This window comes from Bactrocera tryoni, chromosome 4, assembly GCF_016617805.1.
Source record: "Bactrocera tryoni isolate S06 chromosome 4, CSIRO_BtryS06_freeze2, whole genome shotgun sequence".
NCBI classification, from domain to species: Eukaryota; Metazoa; Arthropoda; class Insecta; order Diptera; family Tephritidae; genus Bactrocera; species Bactrocera tryoni.
In genome coordinates, this window is record NC_052502.1 from 65,465,001 (window position 1) to 65,487,099 (window position 22,099).

Here is a 22,099-nt window from a genome sequence, read left to right on the forward strand (position 1 = left end):
AACGTTTAAAGTCACCAGCAAAACTATTACTTTTTATTTATGTCTGCGACGATGCGACTTCTAAACTTTCAATGACGTGATTGATAGCTCCTAAAAAATGTATTAACTAGGGTAGAGTCCGTCGGCTTCATTGATACCCGCTTCGAACATGGGTCTAAGCAGCCCTTCTAAAGCTTTTCCACTGTGGCAAGCATGCACAGCGGAGTGTATGCTGCCGACAAGCTTCTTATTCCTCGCTAATTAGAACAAGCTATTGTTTCTTCCAAAGATCAGCGGATATTCCAGCGTCGAGGAAGGCATTGTACATATTCAAACGTACTATCGGTCTGCGGCAATTATTCCAAGGTTTTCTGCTGGGATTCCATCCAGACTGGGTAATTTGTTAGTCTTGAGCTTGGTAGCAGTCAGTTGCAGGTCTTCGAGGCTTAAAAGGAAAAATCGGAAGTTTTACAGCCTGTTCTGGTTCTCTGCCTCTTTTTCGTATATGGCGAAGAATACATATGCTTAAGATGTAGTTCATTTTGACAGCATCTGAATCAGATGGCTTTGCTCGAGCTCTGAGTTTCTTCAATACTATTGTATACTCAAGTCCTCAAGGACTTGCGTTAACATCCTCACGTAGTTTCTCCCCTTTTTTTTTTGCATCCTTGGATATAAAATAGTATTCTTAAATAAAATAAGAATTAATATTTGGATTATAAATGTTATTACTAGCTTGTGTATGTATGTATGTATGTATATAATTATCTTATTTTTGTGTTTCTGCAAACGAGCAAAACTTGTTTCGCTTTTGCATTGGCAAGTGCATAACATAATTGAAATATAATAGCTCAACCACAACTGCAATGCTAAAATTAGAAAAACAAAATCTGTATGTACAATATGGATATACATACATATACTTGTACATATGTGTACATATGAACAATACCTATTATTTGTTTTATGTTACTCAAAGCAAATAAGTTGCCAAGCGATTGCTGCACGTTTTTGTGTTTTTGTTGTTACTTTTTTCGCAAATAATTATAACTCAGAGCGTGAATAAGTCATGCATTGATATATTTATTTGTATTTTTACTTATACGTAGGTATATATCTTATCTAAAAGCAAGACAAACATTTACTCATGCTTCCATTTATGTTTTCTTTTTATTTTCTTAATTTTTGTTTTAAATTTTTCAATGCAAAAAGCATAAATAGACAATTGTATAGTATAAGCTTTGAAATACGCGTTGAAACGCACATGAGCGAAAAAGGCTTTGAAGTCTGACTCTAAAACAGGTTTTGCGACTTTTACGTTGGACTTTACCAAGCACTCGTGTGTGGTGGGGTATGTGTCTGTACAATTTAGTAGTCACTGTGCTTTTACTACAAACAAATCTCTTACGTTTGTTGCCGTTTTGTGTACGCATGACGGCTTACACGACCGCAAACAAATGCTGTGGGCTACTCAAATACTCCATAAACCACACACACATACAAACATACATACATAAACTCATAGCAACGGTGAAATGTGTTTAATAAATCATTTGAAATAGTGTGTAAATAAAATGGGCAATAATTGCGAATTGATGATAATTGTCTGGCGCTTACCTTGCTTGTTCGCTTGCACAGCAGCAATATGGAAAGTTTTAATTAAACTGTAATTTATGTTGCAATGCGTGCATTTGCAAACATATATTGACAACAAATTATTGAATTTGAAAGCAATTTAAGGAAAATACAAAAAAATTGTTTGTATAAAATATTTATATACATATGTATGTACGTATATTATACATAAGTATATATGTACATATGTGTTTGTGCAATCATATATAATTGAAAAAACAAGTTTAGTGGATTTTCGCTTGAAATTGTTATTCAGTTAAACAAATACTTTTCAACGAAATATTAAAAAATAGTTAAACATACATACATATATTTTAACCCATATGAGTTTAGAAAAAATAAAAATCGTTTTTAAAATAATAATGTTTTATGATAAAAAAATAAACAATTAAATTAAAATATTTTTTTTTAATAAATACAATTTTTATATTATACTATATATTAAAAAATGGAAAAAAATGTTTCTTTTGGAAATGAAAAAAAACCATTTAAATAAGAATTTAGTTCAAATAAAACCGTTCTTAAAAAAATATATTTTAAAATAAAAAAGTAAACAATTAAATTAAAACTTGTTTTTTTATTTTGTTTTTACTAAATGCATTTTTTATAATATCATAATATAGTCATTGCAAAAGAGGATATGCATATATACATAGCTGTATAATAATAAAATTTTTATTTATATACATTTTAAAAATTGTTTTTAGTTAAATTTATTACTTTAATAATAGGAAGTGAAAAAAAATTAAAATAATTAATAAAATGGTTTATAAGAAAAAAAAATAAACTATTAAATTAGTTTATATGTTTGTACATATATTTAAATTTAATTTTATTTATATAAATTTTAAAGTTTTATGTTATTTTTATATGCAAACCAAATCACTATATAAAGTATTATTTTTGAAGCGAAGTTATTTTTGAATATTTTTCCACTCTTTACAATCAATTTTTTTTAATAAATAAAATAAAATTCAAATAAGATTAAAAAACTATTTTTCAAAACAAATAAAATTTTAATCAAAATTAAAAATAATAAAATAATATTATTTTTTTTCTTTATTATGTTTTTAATTATTTTTTTTTTTTTTTTTTTTATATAATAAATAAATTTAATTTACAATAAATTTTTTTATAAATGAATTGACTTAATTACAGAAAATTAAATATACAATAAATAAAATATATTACTTATATAAATATATATATACAGATATACAAGGTCTGTCGCAAAAGAAACAGAACTTTTTAAACTGTTTATGGAAAGTTTGATCTCTTGTTGACATTTCGTAAAAATTTTAAGACAATTGGATAACTACAATCGATGTTATCGATCAAAAAGTGACAGCAGCTTTTGGTCATCGGTCGTAAAATGCAAAGAGCAAATATTAAATTTTGTTTTAAACTTGTGAAAGCGTTTACTGAAACATTTCAAATGATGAAAAAAGTTTATGGTGATCAGTGCCTATCCCGTACTAATGTGCATGAGTGGTTTAAGCGATTCCAAGAAGGTCGTGAGGACCTCTGTGACGATCAGAAGTCGGTCGTCTTCAGAAGTCAGAAATAAAGACAATGCTGATTTGTTTTTACGATTCCGAGGGTATTGTACACCGAGAGTTCGTCCCACCTAGCCAAACGATTAATGCTGTGTTTTACCTTGGTGTTATGAAGCGTCTTTTGTCACGCATTCGTCGTGCTCGACCACAATAACGTGAGGCAGGGTCCTGGCGCCTGTTGCACGATAATGCGCCGTGTCATCGGTCGACGCTTGTCACTGATTTTTTGACAAAAAACTCCATATTAACCATTAATCACTCACCATACCCACCTGATCTGGCACCCTGTGATTTTTACCTATTTGGAAAACTTCATTTGCCCATGAAAGGACACTGGTTTCAGGACATTTCAGCTATCCAAAAGGCGACGACCGATATTCTCAAGAGCATTCCGAAAATTGACCTTAAACACTCATTTGAAATGCTAATTGACCGGGCTAAACGATGTATCGAAGCACAAGGAAATTACTTTGAATAAAAAATATAACTTTTGAAAAATATTAATTTTTTGTTGTTTGTTTTAACAGTCCTGTTTCTTTTGCGACAGACCTTGTATATGTACATATATATACATTTTTTTTTAATAAACTATTCAAACAAGTTGAAAAAAAAATTTCAAAGGAGATAAAATTCTAATAAAATGAAATTCTATGAAAAAAAAAAAATTTTTTAAATAATTGTTTTTTAGTTTTTAAATTTTTTTTTTCAAATAATTTAAAATTTTTGTTTTATATATTGCTTTCGTAATGTCTACAATAAACGCATATTTTTTATAAAATGAATAAAATAGATTAAAAAATAAAAAATACAATACTAGCTCGCATGTATGGAAACAGCCGAATGGACAGTTGACGTACTCAAGTCATCATCAACATCATGTAAAAAAAAATCGTGTCAAACTTAATATATAAATACATATATTTTATACATATGTACCTACTCTAAGATATTTTGTACCCTTATTCTTATAAAACCACACATATTAATTAAATTACTATTAATTGAGGCCAAAAAGAGGCCTATCAATGTTAATACATGATGTATAACATTGAAAAACAAATTATGTAGTTTCCCAAAACAGCACTCAAGTAAAATTTTGATGCGCTCAACTAAATCGTAGATTTGCATTTTGATTCGATTTTGTAAAGCGCACTCTAAAACATATTGTAAACTAAAACAATTTAAATTTATAAGTATGAGAAATAAAAGGAAATGCCACAGAAGACTCATATAAATTTATGTACTAATACATATGTATGTACATATATATATTATATTGCATATTCGAGTAAGCAACAAAATCTAAATACTCACTTCCAATTAATTTGCTTTTCTTTACAAAATATTATTATTTCGTTTCATTTGAACTCACGCCAAGCAAATGACTTGGCAAATTTTTTAAAGAGATTATTCATTTCGTAAAAAAATATATGTAGTATATACATATGTATGTATATACATAGTATATACAAGTAAGTATATATGTTATGTCTTGCGTGGTCACACCTATCAACCACAACAAGCGCCACACTTAAATTTCTTTCATGAATATTCAGTGAATATTTCGTAAGCGTGTGAAAGTAAAACAAACAAAGAATTCTTTAAGCGAATGAAAAAACTGCTCACCGTCAATTCTTTAAAGATGTTTCATATAATTTCTTAGTTTTCCACAGACAAGACAAGACACTTTGAACAGTTGAGTCATCGAGAGGCAGAAATATATATACATTCATACAATTTATTTATATTTTTTTTTTGAACGCTCAGACTCTGCAAACGTCGACCATACTCATTCCCATAATCTTTAAAGCTAATGCTTGGCAAACGATGACGTTAATGAGGACATATAGTCGCCAATTAACACAGAAAGAAAAACTCAAACGTTTAAAATTCACATTTAATATATGAAATGAGTTGCATTAAAATCTTTAAAAGTGTAGAAATCAAAACGGTAGCCAAGAAAATTGACATTAAAGCTTTCAGCAGCGACGAGACACACGGTCTCGGTACGTTGTGCAAAAAAAAAAAACACTTAAAGATTGATATACGTTCAATACTTATAGATTGGACGTACCATGTAGAGATACAGATCAAAATTTTAGATGAAAAATTTCGAATTTTGAATATCAAAGAGCCACTACTAGTAACGTATATTACTTTTAAATTTTGACTACGACCAGAGTCGACTAAGTTATCAAAACTATGACTCATTTCAACCAAGCTTCAAACGATTTTGGTTTATTAAAATATTGATTTTCAATATTTTGAGTTGTCCTTAAATATTCAAACTTTCACTGATGCCGCGTCACAAAGGTTCGAAAAAGAACGTGGTTTTTTCGCAAATAGCTCACTAAGGGCAGTTTAATTTGCACAACCTAAAATAAAAATTTTCTGCACTCATTTTGGGATCATCCCTAATGCATTAGTGTTATATAACTGCAGTTATTTATCATAAAATGTTTAACCAAGGTGTAATTTTTCCTAACATCAATTTCGTACTGCCCTAATATATTTATACATACTTTAAACAATTGTTCAAATTTGCATAATATTTTGATTTATACAAATTTGACACTTCGCTGTTATTTTTGTTTTTTCAACCACGCTGTGTCATGTTCTTCTTTTATTTTCATAATATTTGGAAATTTATGTGTGACATATTGCCTCATTGGTCGATTCGTTTGATAAAATTTCGCGTAATCTTTAATGGGTGTTAAATTTGTATAAATTTGCATTGCTTAAGTGGAAACAAAAACAATTTTAATGAAGTAGTGTGAAATATAGTGCAATAATTTTATTGTACGACTTTTATTGACCATTTCGAATTTTTAAATATTTTAATGAAGCGCTCAAGTCACAATGAAGAGGTGTGAAACAAAAGCAAGCAAAACATAAAAATTAAATAAAAACTAAACAAAAACCAAATCGAAGATAAATAACAAAAAGATAAGCAAAAGAGGACGCTGAATAATTTGAAGTTGATAAATATATAAATTTTGATTGGTATGCTTCCAGAAAATCTCATACATGAAAACTTTATAAGGGGGAATTATTCAATAATTACAGAACTGAGACACAGCAAGAGCAAGAAGAGAGAATTTTTCTCGCTTGTGGTCTTTTCGAATTTTCTCCTTTAAAGGGTTAAACTAACAAATTTGTGATGATCTTGGAGTAGAATTAATATTCTCGAGTTTATTTCGAACAATAATTATTCAACTGAGATAATCTAGGAGCTACAGGTAGTTTTAGTCGTAAAATTATGAATAGTTATTCTGCGGTCTTTTCAACCTTTTGACAATTTAAGGTTAACATCGAATCATATATAAAATTGTATGTAAAAAAATGTCTTATAAATTATTGTTCAATAACCATTTACCTAATAAAGGTCGCAGCCTAAACTCTATTGTACCCTCTCCTAAGTCACAACCACTCACATGTTTTGGAGTTTCAGGCTCCATGTCGCAGAACCAGCAATTTGCACAAGAAGCTGGACCCATGTTATATAACTTCTTCTTGAGCGTATTATGACCATTGTAGAAAGCGCCACGTAGCCCGAGTTTGTACGTTGGGAGGTTGATGGCATGATGGCAAGGTTGTAACTACCCAATAGCAACATGGCATGGCGCATGCCTTGGAGTTGTTGCTAATACTCCTCCCTGCCTATCCTTTCATCGTTCCGGAGCAGCTCTTTTACGGTATAGGAACCAACCACAATGCAAGGTGAGGGTCCTACCATGTTGGTGGATGCCCGGCTATTACTTATGTATGATGTTATAACTTGAAATCTGCAGAGCTTTAGTTGGTGCTTATCGTTTTATGTTTTTCCAATCATTCGGTCATTTTAAACACTCGAAAGAAATCTACATTTAAAGAAAAAATAAACCATTTTAACCTGATTGTAGGACTAAGAGGTCGTTAGAGATCTTACGCTAAAATAATTTAGTTCATAAGCGCTTTACTAGACCTTTTTTCCTGTAAAGGTTAAAACTTTAATGGTACAAACAGATAGCGCATTCGGAAATCAATATCAACCTTCTCGGAGTTAATTTCGGACATGAAATAGCTTCTTAGAAAAGCTCTCACCTCGCATCTTTACTCAATAAATGCCTGAGTACAAACTTACAACTTATGTTAAGCATGTAATTCAGTCACGTCATCAAAAATTAATATATTTGAAATCCGATATAATTTCAAATGCTATTTTTTAATGTGCCACAAAATTACGACCCACGCAGATGTGTCAATAGCAATTTTAATCTGTCAATAACAATATGTCACTTTATGACTTTTATAGGTGGCGAGTGTCAATATTTTTAAGGCACCAATAAAAAACGGGAATTTGAGCAATGTTTGGGTATGTGTTTGTCTGTGACACATGTAAACGCAAAACATGTGTTTATGCCTAGGTGAGCGCATGTGTGACTTTTGTTTATTTTATTTTAATGGTGTAAATTTCATTGTTGCCACAAGTAGGCTAATGGCACTTCGGTCACAAGTGCATGCGGTATAAACACGCACATTTGTTGTTGCTGTGTTTTTTCTTGAAAAGCTAAAGTGCCGCCTACATTTAGAGAAGCGTTGATATGTTTTATTACATTTGCGGCTGTTTCTAAGCGCATAACAGCGATATCAGATGATTATTGTGTAAAATTAAAAAAAAATATATACTCCTTTTTTTGTGTATGTATGTACATATGTACATATGTATATATGAAGTACTTGCGTGTATGTAGGAGGTGATATTAGCATTTACCGCCGTGAAAGTAATTTAATAGCGCCAACAATAGCTACTCATTAACTAAGCGTTTGTTTATTTGGTGTCGCGGGTGAGCCTCAAATATATTGAATATGAAATTTCGCAATTTTTTTTAAATTTTTTCATGAATTAAGGAGACTATTATAACATAACTAAAAGAAAACAAAAAAAAACAATTATTATTTTAGTGTGGATGCATTAAAATTTTTTTCTCCTTTTTATGTAAAATAAACCCACATAACTTAATATTATGACGTAATATAAACGCTTAGCATAATATAGCGTGGGTAACATAACCCAAATATGATTTAACATTAGTTAGCGCAGCATAACATAACATAACGTAACATATGTAGCTTGACATAACATAAGCTAGTGAAGATTAGCATAATGAAACATAACATAGTACAACATGACATAATATAGCGCGTGAAAAAAAGAGCATTAAACATAACATAGCATAACATAACATTTCATAGCATAACAAAACATAACGCAATATGACATCACGTAAAATAACTCAAATATATCATAAAATTACATAACGCAACATGACATCACGTAACATAACTCAAATATGTCATAACATAACATAGCACGTGACGTAGCTTAGCATAATGTAACATAACATGGCATAACACGCCATAATATATAGCAACGCATTAAATAACAGATCATAAAACTTAACATAACATAACATGGCGTAGCATAACGTAACACAGCATAACATAACATAATGTAACATGACATGGCTTAATATAACTCAAATATGACATAGCGTAACATAGTACAACATGGCTTGGCTTAACTTCATGAAACAGAACATAGCAGAACATGACATAATAATATCAGCCTGAAATAAAAGATCCTAAAACATAGCATAATATAACCCAAACATGACATTACATAACATGGCGTAACAAGCCATAATATAGCAATACATATAACAGATCATAACATAACATTGCGTAAAATAGTGCAACATCGCATAACATAAGCTCACATATCAAGAAAACTACTCATGTAATGCAAATATTTCCAAATCTGTTACAAATACGGTGATTCTTATTGTCATATCAAGTTCATTAACTTTCCATTAATAAATAAATAATATGCAATTAAGCTTTAACGATAAACCGATCAAATTGCTAGGAATATGCCGTTTGTGTGAAAATTAACAAATTCTCATGAAGCAGAACTCTAACGAACATAAAATAGAAAACAACTAAAAAGTCGTCATAAAAGCTTACGCAAGCTATGCCGAAAGCACACGGTATGGCAAAAAATTCGAGCGAAGAGCGGTTAAAGTTATGATGAACAAAAGACATAGCACACAACAACAAAGCAAAACTGCAAATGACTTATAAAAATCAAACATATCATTGCACAAATCGATAAACATGCAGTGTAACGCAATTTTATAGCTAAAAAGTAATTCGCCAAAACGGCTCGTAATAATAAAAATTTGCTCGTAATGCCTAGACGGCAATAAATCATCTTCATCAGCAGGTTTTTTCTGGGACTGGCGAACGGAGTAGAGCGAAAGGTCATTTGCTTTTTAAGCCAATTTACTTTTTACTTCCACACGAGTAATTACCATGATCCCCGCGCTCGGTTATTTAACCGTGTGTTGGCGCAAATGTGTGTTTGTAAACTAAAATACAATTTTCACGCTCCATTGAACTTATTTTAATAATTGTGGGCCTAGTTTCTGATTGGCATTATAGCATTTTTAAAAAGAAGAATGAAAGAAAAAATTTACGCTTAAAAATAATGTAAAAGCTATCAAAAATAAGAGCCGTTATATTTGTATCAATGTTTAATAATTCAACTCTACAACACCTCACTTTTATAAAATAATATACTATAAATGACAACGGCTTCAAAACAACCGACAGATGACTTCATCAACATGAATTTCATATCAGCTGGCACCAAAAAATTATTTAATTAAGAATTGTTCAGTATTAAACGACTTTAAGCAGCTTTAAGCTCATAAAATTACAGTGTTGCATACTTTTAGGAGCATACAATTGTTTTGGTTGATTCAAAGCTCACTCGAACAATTGCTTTTCTTCTTTTAGTTAAATAAAACTCTAAGTAATCAAGCAATAATTATTATTATTGCTAGTAATATTCTTAGCAAAATTTCTTTTAATAACACAGGCGATAAAAAAGTGAAAGCTTTCAAAACGTTTTATAAAAGAAAGTTCACTGTAAGCGAATGCAAAAATTTGTTTTTTTTTGTTATGCAAATGAAGCTGTTAATTAGTATCTATTAATTAATTTTACGTTAAATTAATTTTTTGATAAAAAATTGCAAATGATAAAAATTGGTGTAAATTTTTGTTATATGAAATAAAAAGGTTTTATAAAATTTTAATAAAATTATTTCAAATAAATAAAAATCTTGCGAAAAATATTCAAATAAAAGTAAAAAAGAAATATTAAAAAGTAGATAAAAATTTAGACGTTTTAAAAACTTGATAAAAGAGTAAAAATTTTAACTAAATTATTTCAAATAAATAAAAATTTAACGAAAAATATTAAAACAAAAGTAAAAAAGAAATATTAAAAAGTAGATAAAAAAACTTAATAAAAGAGTAAAAATTTAATGAAAAAAAAATTAACAAATATAAAAATTATTATTTAAAATTTTTTTTGCTTCAAATTTTTACAATTAAAAAATTAATGCAAAAAAAAAATTAAAAATTTTAAATAATAATTTTTGCATTAAATTTTTACAAGTAAAAAAGTACAGATTTTTATATCATTTTAATGCAAATATAATTTTTTAAAGTATTTTATTTTTACCAACAAAAATTTAAAATTAAAAAAAATTAAATGGAAAAATAAATTTTTAAAGTTTTTTATTTTCATGACAACTTTTCCTATTAATTAAAAAACTTAAACTTTTATAGAAATTTCATGCAAAAATAATTTTTTAATTTTTATATTTTTGTGGCAACTTTTCATATAAAATTTTTTCAAAAGTTTAAATATATTACTATTTCTTAATCTTTTTCAATTAAAACTTTTTATGTAAACCGAAATTTTCACAATTTGATAAGTTTGTCAGTCATTAAATATTATATACATACATATTTATTTTATTCTCCTTTTTTGTTTTTATTTTTCTAATAATTAATTTTAATTAACATTAGTCATTCGACATAATTTAAATTTTCGCTTTCATTTTTCGCCGCACATAAATCATCTCATTCATGAGCTAATTAAATGGAAATTAAGCACTTTCATTTGCTATCAGCACTGTCAAAATGGCATTTCGGAAAAGCAAACTGAAATGCTGATATAAATTTCTAGCTGGAAATTCTTTGAAAAATCGTTGAAAAGCAGACTATGCATTTTTTGTTTTTTGCTTAAGTAACCAAAATATCATTAGCAAAGTCAACCATTAATTAAATAGTCATTAGTAAATGTTATTATTTTTGCTGCTTTATAGGCTAAAAAGAAAGAATGCAATTGTCAAATATTCATGCAAAACACGAAAGTGAAAATGAGAGCCAGAAGCAGAGTGTAATTATCTATTTTTTGAAATTATATACATAGATGTTTGTAGAATTTTTTTCTGAAAATATGAGTTAGTCAAGCTAATAATAATGTAAGGTATTATTTTTTAAACGAAAACTGCATAGAATGCCTTTACATTGGGTTAAAAATGTTACTACTTCAATATGCCAATTTTCATAGTGCGGTTCTCAGAATAATTTATTTAGAATTTTAATAATAAATAATTTATTTATTATTTTCCGCATCCTTGCATTCGCATAGATGATGTTCTATAGTCTCCTCGTCTTCTACCTTTTGACAGCTTCTATAGTTGTGTGGTGCTATTCCTTGTCAGAAAAAAAATGGTTTTGAATTGCTTTGTTGTCTTTTTGAAGACACTTCATTGGTCTAGTAGATGGAAGACGATTTTGGTAACTAATTTTGCTGAAAAGACACCACCTCCCACTCAATTACCAAGTTTGGACCCAACCGTATAGATGCTTATCCCAGCATTCCGTACAACTTGCCCATTTTCCACTCTTCTCCGGAGAGGAAGGCAATATTGTAAAGTAATGTACAGGTTGCTATACCCAACTGGAGTTTTTGAAAACCTTTGAGACTTTTATGTTAAACAATATCTAGCAATCAAACGATTTCAGTTATTAAAAAATATTGATAAAATTTACCTGATTTTTACTGGAAATCAAAATACCTACACATATTTTTTAAACTCTTCTTAAGCGCTTTCTATAAATAAATATAAGTTGTTGTTGCTGTTGCAGAAAACATTTCTCAAGTAATTTCGAGGCTTGGTACCGAGTTGACAGTCCTTGGCCGGATAAAAATCCAGGTCCGTTCGGGTTCCTTGGACCCGGCTGTCGTGGGAACGGAATAAATATAAATATTACAGCATGGTAAAGCATATACATAGCTTGTTCTGAAGATATTTAAATAATATTAAAAAAAAGCTCATAATTATTTGGATGTTGTCAATACAAGTACTAAAACCTGAATTCACGAGTATTCGGTGATATGATATCCATCTGCTCTATTCAAATATATGTATATTTATGTATACATGGTAACCCTGTACACCATATCTGTCAATGTAGCGTGTATTTCATTTATGATTTATTTACCTCGCAGTGCGGTCACATTGCGTAAGCGGCAACAAAGCCGGCATATATAGACTACCCGTAGGCCCACGCGTTCGAAAATGTAAATTTATTTGTTTAATGCATACAAAAACACGATAAGATGCTAGCAGTAAAACCTCTCTCTTACTTTTGTGAAACATTTTTTTTTTTCATCCTGCACCCAGCGCCAGCATACGCGTATTATCCCACCCATTCCACGCGTCTTCAACAACCCTAACTGCATAGCAAGGCAGTTAGGGGCAAAAAAATGTCTCACAACCCCATCAAAAGTGCGTTGTTTTACAAATTCCATAAACACCAGTTAAATTTGCCGCCGTGTTGTGTTGCTATACGCCTCCCATGGCAGCATCATTTGTCATGTCAACCGGCGCGTTGAGGGCGCGTCGCCGCAGTGACTAAAATATCGCTGAAATATGCGACTATTTATGTTTGTTTGTATTGGAGTGGCTTAGCATGAGTTTTCTATTTGTATATATTTCATTTTGTTTTTACTCGATTTTTGCTTTGCCTTTTCAATTTTCTAATTTAATCGTAAATTATGGCTTTAGCACGTGTAGTCGTGCCACTGGACCCCATGAATGTGGCTCTGTGGTATGGTCGCAGGTATTGATATATTCATACCTGTATATATGTATGTATATATATCTCCCCTACACTCAGCACGACTCATATTCCATACCTGCGCAACACTAAAATGAGAAATTAAATTAAGCTCAGTGGCACGAGTCAGTCATCATTTTTCCTGCCGCCAAATTAGATCACTCAAAATTTTTGAAACCAGAAAATTAAATTGAATTTATCAATGCTTATTCAACTAAGCTGTTATGACACGATATACTCGTACAGTCGGCAAAGCGAGCCACAGCGAAGAAGTGTATGGTTTTTAACATGCTAGGCATCTTCACGGGTCTGTTTACATTGCTTAGAGAATTATTAAAGTTAAACTTATATTTTCAGTAAAAAATTATATTTACTTAAGATAATTAATAGCTAACTACCGGTCCCAGTAAATATTTACTTATAAGAAGTTAAAACAGTCAAAGAACTTTAAAGCTCCAGAGCTTTTACTGATTTGTCAACCATTTCATACAATATTTTTCAACTTTATTTAACAAACAGAGTTGCAATTAGACTTAAAAGTTGTTTGCACTTCGTTTAAGCCGATAGGGTGCTTGGGAGCTTTTTTAAATTTCCAAACTGTAGCGATCTTACTCTCGCTCTCTTTTTCCTTTAACTTATGCATGTTACGGAACTAAGTGTAACCGATATAAATACATATATTCAGACAATATTTAAAAACTCAAGCATTTTCTTTCGTGGATTTTAGGATTGCACAATACTTTAAAGCTTTTGCGATAATTAATTTTCTTCTCAATTGATAGTACATAGTACGTGATCTTGTCAAGTAGTTAATATCTGGTCTATCCATTTTCTAGATTATATAGTAAAAAAAATATTAACCATTGACTCCAACAATATTGTTGATTTTAGTTAAGCGCTCTCATAATTTATGTCGGCATCGTTTCTTTCAGAACGTTCAATAGAATATTTCTATATTTTTTTCAACTAGAAATTCTTCTTTCTCTCCTCTCATCTCAGATAATGTTCCTTCTTAGATAAGATCACAGTATTTCAGGATGTAGGTATATATTTAATTTGAAAGCCAGTATATTGCATACATTTCACCCTCTTCCTTCCTTTTTGCTTTGTTTTGTCAATCAATTATTTCAACACCGTGAATTCATCAAAGAAAAGTCTATGGATTTGTCGCCCTAATTGAACTCGCAGGCAAACACTTTCCACTTCGCCTCCACTTTCTTTCCGCGTTTCTCTCCTCCACTGCTCTGCGGCTATTTTTAAATTTTTAATGACTTCTGTAAACTGCGTTCTGTCAATGAGAATGGCATTCAACCCCCGCAGAGTTTACCAAATGAGGTTAAGAATAGCCGGTGACGTCGCCTTGCTTGGCAGTAATGCATATATGTAAGTATATATCCTCCTTTTTGCTTTGGATATTGGTGTATATTTTCAGGAAATATTAATACTACGGAGGGTTGTTTGAAATTTTTTCGGCAATAAATAAGTAATTTTTAAGGCATGATCCTTGCGACAAACGTCGGATTAAATAGTCGTGACAAATTGCTTAGCAATTAATCTCTGAAATGAAATTTCTTTGAAATTATATGATCTCTAGGCATTAGATATTATAATTCAAGGAAATTAAAAATAATTTTATCGATATATTTTTACTTAAACTCCATGTTCTAAGAGATATACTAATAGTTTTCTGTCCTTCGAGGTGGATCCGTCGTTCAATTTCGTAATATATGCGCTAACAAATGGCAATTAAGGTCTATTTTAAGCCTTTAAATAAGTTTTGACTGAGTGCGAATTGTCTTAAAAGACTTTTCGAACGCTAGTTGATATATTGATACGTTGAGCAATCGAAATTTATAAATTGATGTAAAATTATAAGATAGCGAACCGTCACATATTCGTGTTACTTACTAGATTAACTGCCCTTTTTTTAATTAGACTACATTTACCAGATTTAGCAAAGAAAAAACTTTGTGTATTAGAGATAATAATTTATCGATAATAGATTATTGTATATTAGATAGGACAATTTATCGATAGTCGATGGTTGTTTCAAATCCTATTGGCATTAGACTTTTCCATATAAAATATGCTATATAAACACCTTTTTTAGTTGTAGCAGTATCGATAGTTATCGAATAGATACCATCATTATCAATTTCTGAGGAATTTTGAATTCTTATTGGACATATAAGATAGACATATACATTATCTGAAGTGTCTTTTTATATTGTTCGGCAGTTCATACAACCGTCTGGGCTCAATGATTTCTAAAAAGATAAGATTTATCGATAAATTTCTACAGAATTTTAATTAATTATTTTATAGTTAGTAGTATTATTCCATAACTCATTATTTTTTAATATTAGTTATAAGTAAATTAAAGTTCTAAGTTATCTGGTTGGCATATTCGTATTATAAAAGTAATATATAAGTTATTTCAACGAAAAATTATTAAAATATTTTTCAACTATCGAAACACCTTAAAGTGTCACGAAGTCACACATTCTTCGGCAATTGCTCATTCAGAAACACTTTTTTGATATTTTTCACACAACGCACAATTTAACTAATAAACTTCTGCTTTCGATTAGCTCACACTATCCGTATTTAAGAAATGTGTTAAAAACTCCCTGTATGTTGAAAACTTTCTTTAAAAACCAACAACAAAATGCCACAAATAATTTCAAAGTGTTAAAAGTGCAATAAGAGTTCGAAAACCATCACGAAAACAACAATAGCAGCAGCAAAATGTCAACCGACACCAGCATGAACGCCAACAACAATGCCTACGAGGCCTCCAAAGTGGAGGTTATCGTTTTGGCCAAATCCGATAAGACGCTAAAAAACAATATGGACGCCAAAGATGAAACCATGCGCAAGCGCACATCACTAATCATCGTGCCACAGCCTGTAGATGAGTTGTCAGATCGCGATAACAATCTTACCAGCTCTACGATCGATAATGACAACTGCAATGAGACAGTCGATAACATTAACAGTGATGACAGCAAAACTACACAAACAAATAATGCCACAAAGCAGCAGCCCCGAGAATCCTCAATTAGCTCGACTAATTCCAATGGCGGCATGGAGGATGATGAAGTAGACGATGTTGACTATCTGAAGAAGTCGCTCGACAACGATAACAAGCGCAATCGCCATTCCATCGCTAGTGTGGACAGCTGTGTGTCACGTTCCACACGCACCAGCAGCACTGATACGAGCACCTCGTCGGGCGATGATGTCGCCATCGATGACTACAACGATCTCGAGGAAAATGGCAACCTTATCGATGATCTCGATGATGGTGATCGCAAGAATTGTCTATCGAATGCTTCATCTTCCATCGACGACTATTCTTTGCGTGAAAAATTGCATAACTATGTCAATGAGGCGCTGGTGAAGGACGAGGGTAGCACCTGTGGCGATCAATGCACCAGCTCAGATGCCGATGAAGTGATCACCGAAGAGATGGAGGCGATCGATGAGTCGGTGGAGGAGGATGAGCCGGATGTAGCGCCTGCCGAACCACAGAGTTTGCCACCCTGTGATGCGCTCTTGAGTCCACAAGAGGTGCCAATGGGACGTCGCTATGCGGAAGTATCGCAATTTAAGACGAACAAGTGGTAAGTTTGTAGCGGAGAAATAACTGTTTATTTATATGAAACTATATAAAATATAAATTGAAGCCGCTAAAGTGCGTATATGGCGCTCATTTTCATTTTTCACAAACAGCTGTGTATAAACAGCGTTCTGCGTTCGCGTATGCAACACTGCGTAGCCGATTTCATATAAAACTTTTTCGTTACTCCCTCTCAACTGTAAAATATGACTCTCAGGCATCTGCTTGTAATTGAGACACACCTAGAAAATGCTGTCAAAAGCATATGCATTCAAGTGACAATTTTTATGACATGCCACCTTTCCCCCTTCCACGGAAGTGCTTTGATTTTGCTGCACAAACATTCTCTTTTCCCTTCGTACGCTCACTTCATCGCACATAATTCGCATGACACTCATAAAATCACACTAAAATGTGTTTGGAAAAAATCTCCGTGATTTTATTACCTGACTACATATGTACTAGCGGTATATACAGACACATAACAGTAATAAAAGTGTCGCCAGCAATTTGTAAGTAGGCTAATGGTGGCACGGGACACATTTTAATGGAGTGGAAGTGATATTAGTTTTATGTTTTTGACTCTCGCGCATCCTTTAGCATTCGTTCGGTTGCGAATGTGCCCCTTTGGTGTCATTAGGCCGAAGTCAAAGTGGAACACAGACAATAGCAATATTCTATATGGTTTCCGGAGCACTTGGAAAAATATGAAATTTATTTCAATCAGCTGGAAATGTGTATTGCGAAATCTAAAAGCAACTATTCGTGTTCATGAAGAATGGCAAATAAGATCGAGCAGGAAATAAATTAGCAGTTTGGATGCATTTTACTTATCACCGTAGCGTTCCACGATTTTGGTAGGCGGTCTGTCTTCAACTTCCTAGCTATCGCTGTCTTGCTTCAGCCCTTCATGAGTCTAGCAGAGGTTCCTTTGCCAGTGCTGGCGATTCCGCCGCGTATACGGGCTCTACCCACATCGGTTGCTGGCTGGTTTCCACCGGCTTCCACCATCTTATTACTCGTAGAGACGCCTGATGTAGAAATTCCTACTGAGATATCGCTATTGCTGCATTTCGCCAGCGACGGTTTCGTCGCCCCAGGAGCAGCACTCTCACCCGGAACAGATCTAAGTGTCGGCTTTGACAACCGCTACCTTCCCTTCATCACCTTTTTGCCAGCGTTTGTCTTTTAATTAGTGTCCATACAAATAGGGTCCCCACTCAGAGCCGCTATCTGTCCCCCGAAAAGGTATTCGCCTTTAATGGTCCCAAGGTGGTCTCAGTAATGAAGCCAAAGCAAAGGCTGACGCACACCCTTATGAGGCTATACGTTCAAAGCTAGTCAGCACAAAGAAGGAGTCGTCTCAATACCTACCACGTCAACTTAACGACGACAGGGAGGACATACTTTGAGGATTGCCAGGGTTTCAACTTTTAACGGGGCGGCAGGGAGCGGTAGCGGTTGCGACATTAGCCCGTCAGCCATTTCTGATAAGTGTCAGCACATCGTAGGGCTTTAGCAAAATCCTAAAGAGCTAATCTTACACATAATCTGCTGTCACAGCTGCAATCGTCAGGAGTTGAAAGACCGCATGTCATTTAACGTTACTCATAAACCTGGAGTCTAATCACATTACATCCCAAAGCTACCGTCTACCAGCCCTTTTCTTCGAGAATCTGATTGTTAAGTAGTTCCGGATGGTTACCAATGGTCCAAGAACTTGCAGTGTAGTTTTAGAAAGACCAACTATTAAAAGCCAGTCGTCGTCTTATTTTATCCTCAAATACTGTGGAGATTTTGTACACTGAAAATAAAAAAAGGTTGATAAAAACACTCGGGATGCTCTCAAGTACCAAGTTATGACTATCGAAAGTGTCGCTCACATTTAAACAGTTAATAAAGTTTTTTCCATTAAAGAGGTAGAACACAGTAGAAGGTAAAACTCTAGTCCTATAGTACATATGCCTCTCTTTCGAACATTTTTGTTGTTATAGACCAAAACCACTCAGCAGCTGATCCTTGACAAATTGAAAAGACAGATAAAAGATTGATATCTGACTCAGGACTGGAAAAACAAATATTAAAAGGGTCTGTAAGTAAGTCTGATCAGTGCATTATCAGTTACCTTACTTTAAGAGCCTCGTCCAATTTTTGTTTTATAAATTAGGGTCCTTCTCTTAGTCGATTGTAAATAGAAAGACCTTCTTGTTTAGATGCTAGTTAAAAATAATCCTCTCCTGTAGACTTTAGAAACCATTTTTTCAATTAAGTGCAACTGATTACAGGAACTTTAGCTAAAATCATCCCCACACGCTTATCGAAAAGATCTTGATTGATAATTTTAAGCGAAACCAAGAATAAATATGTTGAGACCACTCAGGATTCTTATAAAACTATTATGCTTCAACAAAAATATCAGCAGACATGACTTAAGAAAGAGTAAAGATGGAAAATAGAGACTCATATGCATTTACTGATACATTGATGCTTTTAGAATGGAGTATGCAGAGTACTGCTGATATTTATGAACCTAGGACCTAACATTCTATTGTACAAACTGTAATCACTACTGATTTTAGTGTGCCCTGAACTAAACTTGTAAAGGACTATTTCGCTTGTCTACAGATAAAAAAGATTACACTATGCTGGGAATCATAGCAAAGAAAGTAAATAAAAAACAAAGAACAGCTTGCAATATATTTCTCAATGAGCATATTCCTTTCCTTAAATCAGTTTCAGCTCTGCTTCTTGTAAGATTGTTGAGAATGGTTAGCAATGAAGCGCAACAGAAACCTATATCTGAAGAAGTTCTGATAAATATATAGCGGGATTCAGTAACCAGTCTCTAGTCTCTATTTGAGACATTATAAGGTAAAATCTCAATTTGTGACTAGTTACTATTCACTAAACAGTCTCTATCGTTAGTCTCAAAATATTGACTCAAACTTGAGACCTGGTAATTAGCAGGTCACAAAACCAAAAAGAACTCTTGTCCGCCATTTTGAATATACTGAATAGAGATCATCACAGATATTAGTCGATTGTAGTTATTTTCTATTTTGTAAGCAACTCAAACACGAAAAGGTTAAAAATAAATCACTTTTACATAAATTTCGTAAATACATATTATGAAACAAAGTCAACATTTATTTTTACTTTTATTGATAATTATGTTTTTTGACTATGTCATAGAAAATTTAATATTTGTTATCGACATATTTATTATCATTCAAGTTTAAAAACATCTCTGAATAATGAAATGTAATAGATTTTGTGACTGTCACTTACAGAATAGCAAAATCGTCTCAAGTCTCAAAAATTGTCTCTAACTCAAAATCTCAAATTTAGAGACTTGAGACAGTATCACAGTACAGAATCGCACGGATAATGCCATTAAGTTATTATCTACTTGGAAGCGGGTATTTTGTTTAGCGTCGAAGGTCTTATTTTACCCGATGGTAAGGTCTGGTTGCTTAAGCTTCCTTCTTTATCAACAGTCAAAGTTGTTTTTCTTTTCTTGAACTAACCTCAAATAAATTATAGTTGCATCGCTCCTTTAAATTGAGTCCACAATTTATAGAAACGTTCTAAAAGACCCACAAATATTTAAACATATCTACTAATTTCTACATAGTAATTATAAATGGCTCCATATATATTAGCACATCATTACACATCTTCGTAAATGCTGTTAATCAGCCGAAAATATACGAGCACTGGAATTTCCAGCACTTGATCCCTATAATAACTTAAGCACACTTTGTCTTATAACCTCATTTTAATAAGCATATTGCGGCCCATGTCATAAAATTTTCGCCGCAACGGAATGCATTGCAGCAACAAAATGAATAACAACAACAATCCACCACAATGCAAGGCAATCATACTTTTTTAATATCACACAAAACGAAAATTGCTGTCAACTGTGGCGAATGTGTGTCAACGCACAAACACACACACACAGCTGTGGCAACATTTGTGCATATACATGTATGTATATATTTCTACATATGTACATATGTGTTGTTGCCGCTGCTGGTTGTTAGCGCTTTGTGGCAATTTGTTATGCTCGCCTCTCATACAGTAACATGCAACAACAAAATGTCTTTCAACGCCCCATCCCATAGCTGGTAGCGACCGCGTTGCATGCGACAAAATTATTTTTGTTGTTGTTGTGTCATTATTTGATTCACCATATGTGTTGCATTATTCATAATTTTGTCGGCTTTCTAGTTGTTGTTATTTTTTGCTGCTCTTGTTGCCGCAGTTTTGTTGTTATTGTTGTTTATATTTCTTTTTGCTGTTGTTGACGTTATTTGTTGTTGTTGTCGCTATTGTATGGGTTTGCGCGGCATTACCGCTTTTGCCTTTACTCCCGGCAAGTGTGGCATTTTGCAGTTGTGGCAGCTGGCGGCAACGCGGGTGGCGAGTGATATGCTCTTTCTTTTTGCCACTAAAATAAAATGTAGTTTCTTTGCTGTTTTCCTGTTTCAAATTTTCCTTGGAATTTTCGTAAGCGCCTGGCGGCTCTGGTGCACTAGATCTGGCGACCCGTTGCCCGCGGGCGCACATGTGGCCAACATTGCAACGCCTCGTTGCCTTTGCTTCCCCCTTCTCGTGGAATATTTTTTATTTTTGTCTTATAGGTATTTCGTTGCATTTTTCGCTGTTATTTCATCTGGAAGGCCATAAAATTTGAGTTATTTTTATAGTTTTATTTTCGCGCGCTCTCTCTCTCTCGCTCTTATAGGTGGCCTAAAAAGCGTCGCCTGCGCGCGAAATTCCATAGAAACTGTGTTGCACGTAATTGCAAAAGTTGGCGCAGAAAAAAAAGTGGTTTCTATAAAATATGTTGCAATTATATGAGCTGAATTGGTAGAAGAGAAAAGTAATTCATGTGTGTGAACTCGTTTTCATACGCTCATCCACATATAAGTCTACTCTCGTAAGTATTTGCTTGCTAGCAATAAGACCCACAATTCTGTGGTGGCAGCCAACTATGGGAAAACTTGTTCAACTTTGACTTCGAGTGTTTTCACGTGCCAAGTTTCAGACGCATACTTTTTCGACTGTGAGAGGAGAAAGTTTTCGGAATGTATTAACAATGCCGTTAGCGATAATTGTAGGTGGTTGATGGATAAAGAAAAATATGTCAATAACTCGTCCAAAAATTAAAGATATAATTACATAAATCGTTAATAATATTTACCGTTATTTATACGAAATCTTGAAAGCTTTTATTTTATAAGTTAGTAAAAAAAAGTGGCTATTCAGAGCTCTTCGT

General features: G+C 32.6%; 1 protein-coding gene across 2 annotated transcripts in view; it reads left to right on the forward strand.

Moving 5' to 3' along the window:
* The window catches only part of LOC120773381 (protein sprint), a 389,939-nt gene that overhangs the window by 226,893 nt on the left and 140,947 nt on the right, over positions 1–22,099 (forward strand). Inside the window, exon 2 of one of the 2 annotated variants that reach the window (XM_040102209.1) lies at positions 15,785–16,819. The exons of the other annotated variant lie outside the window; for it this stretch is intronic. Within the exon in view, the coding sequence (XP_039958143.1) occupies positions 15,942–16,819 (878 nt within the window). The 5' untranslated portion in view covers positions 15,785–15,941. The remainder of the gene's footprint in view (positions 1–15,784; positions 16,820–22,099) is intronic. 2 annotated transcript variants of the gene reach the window in all.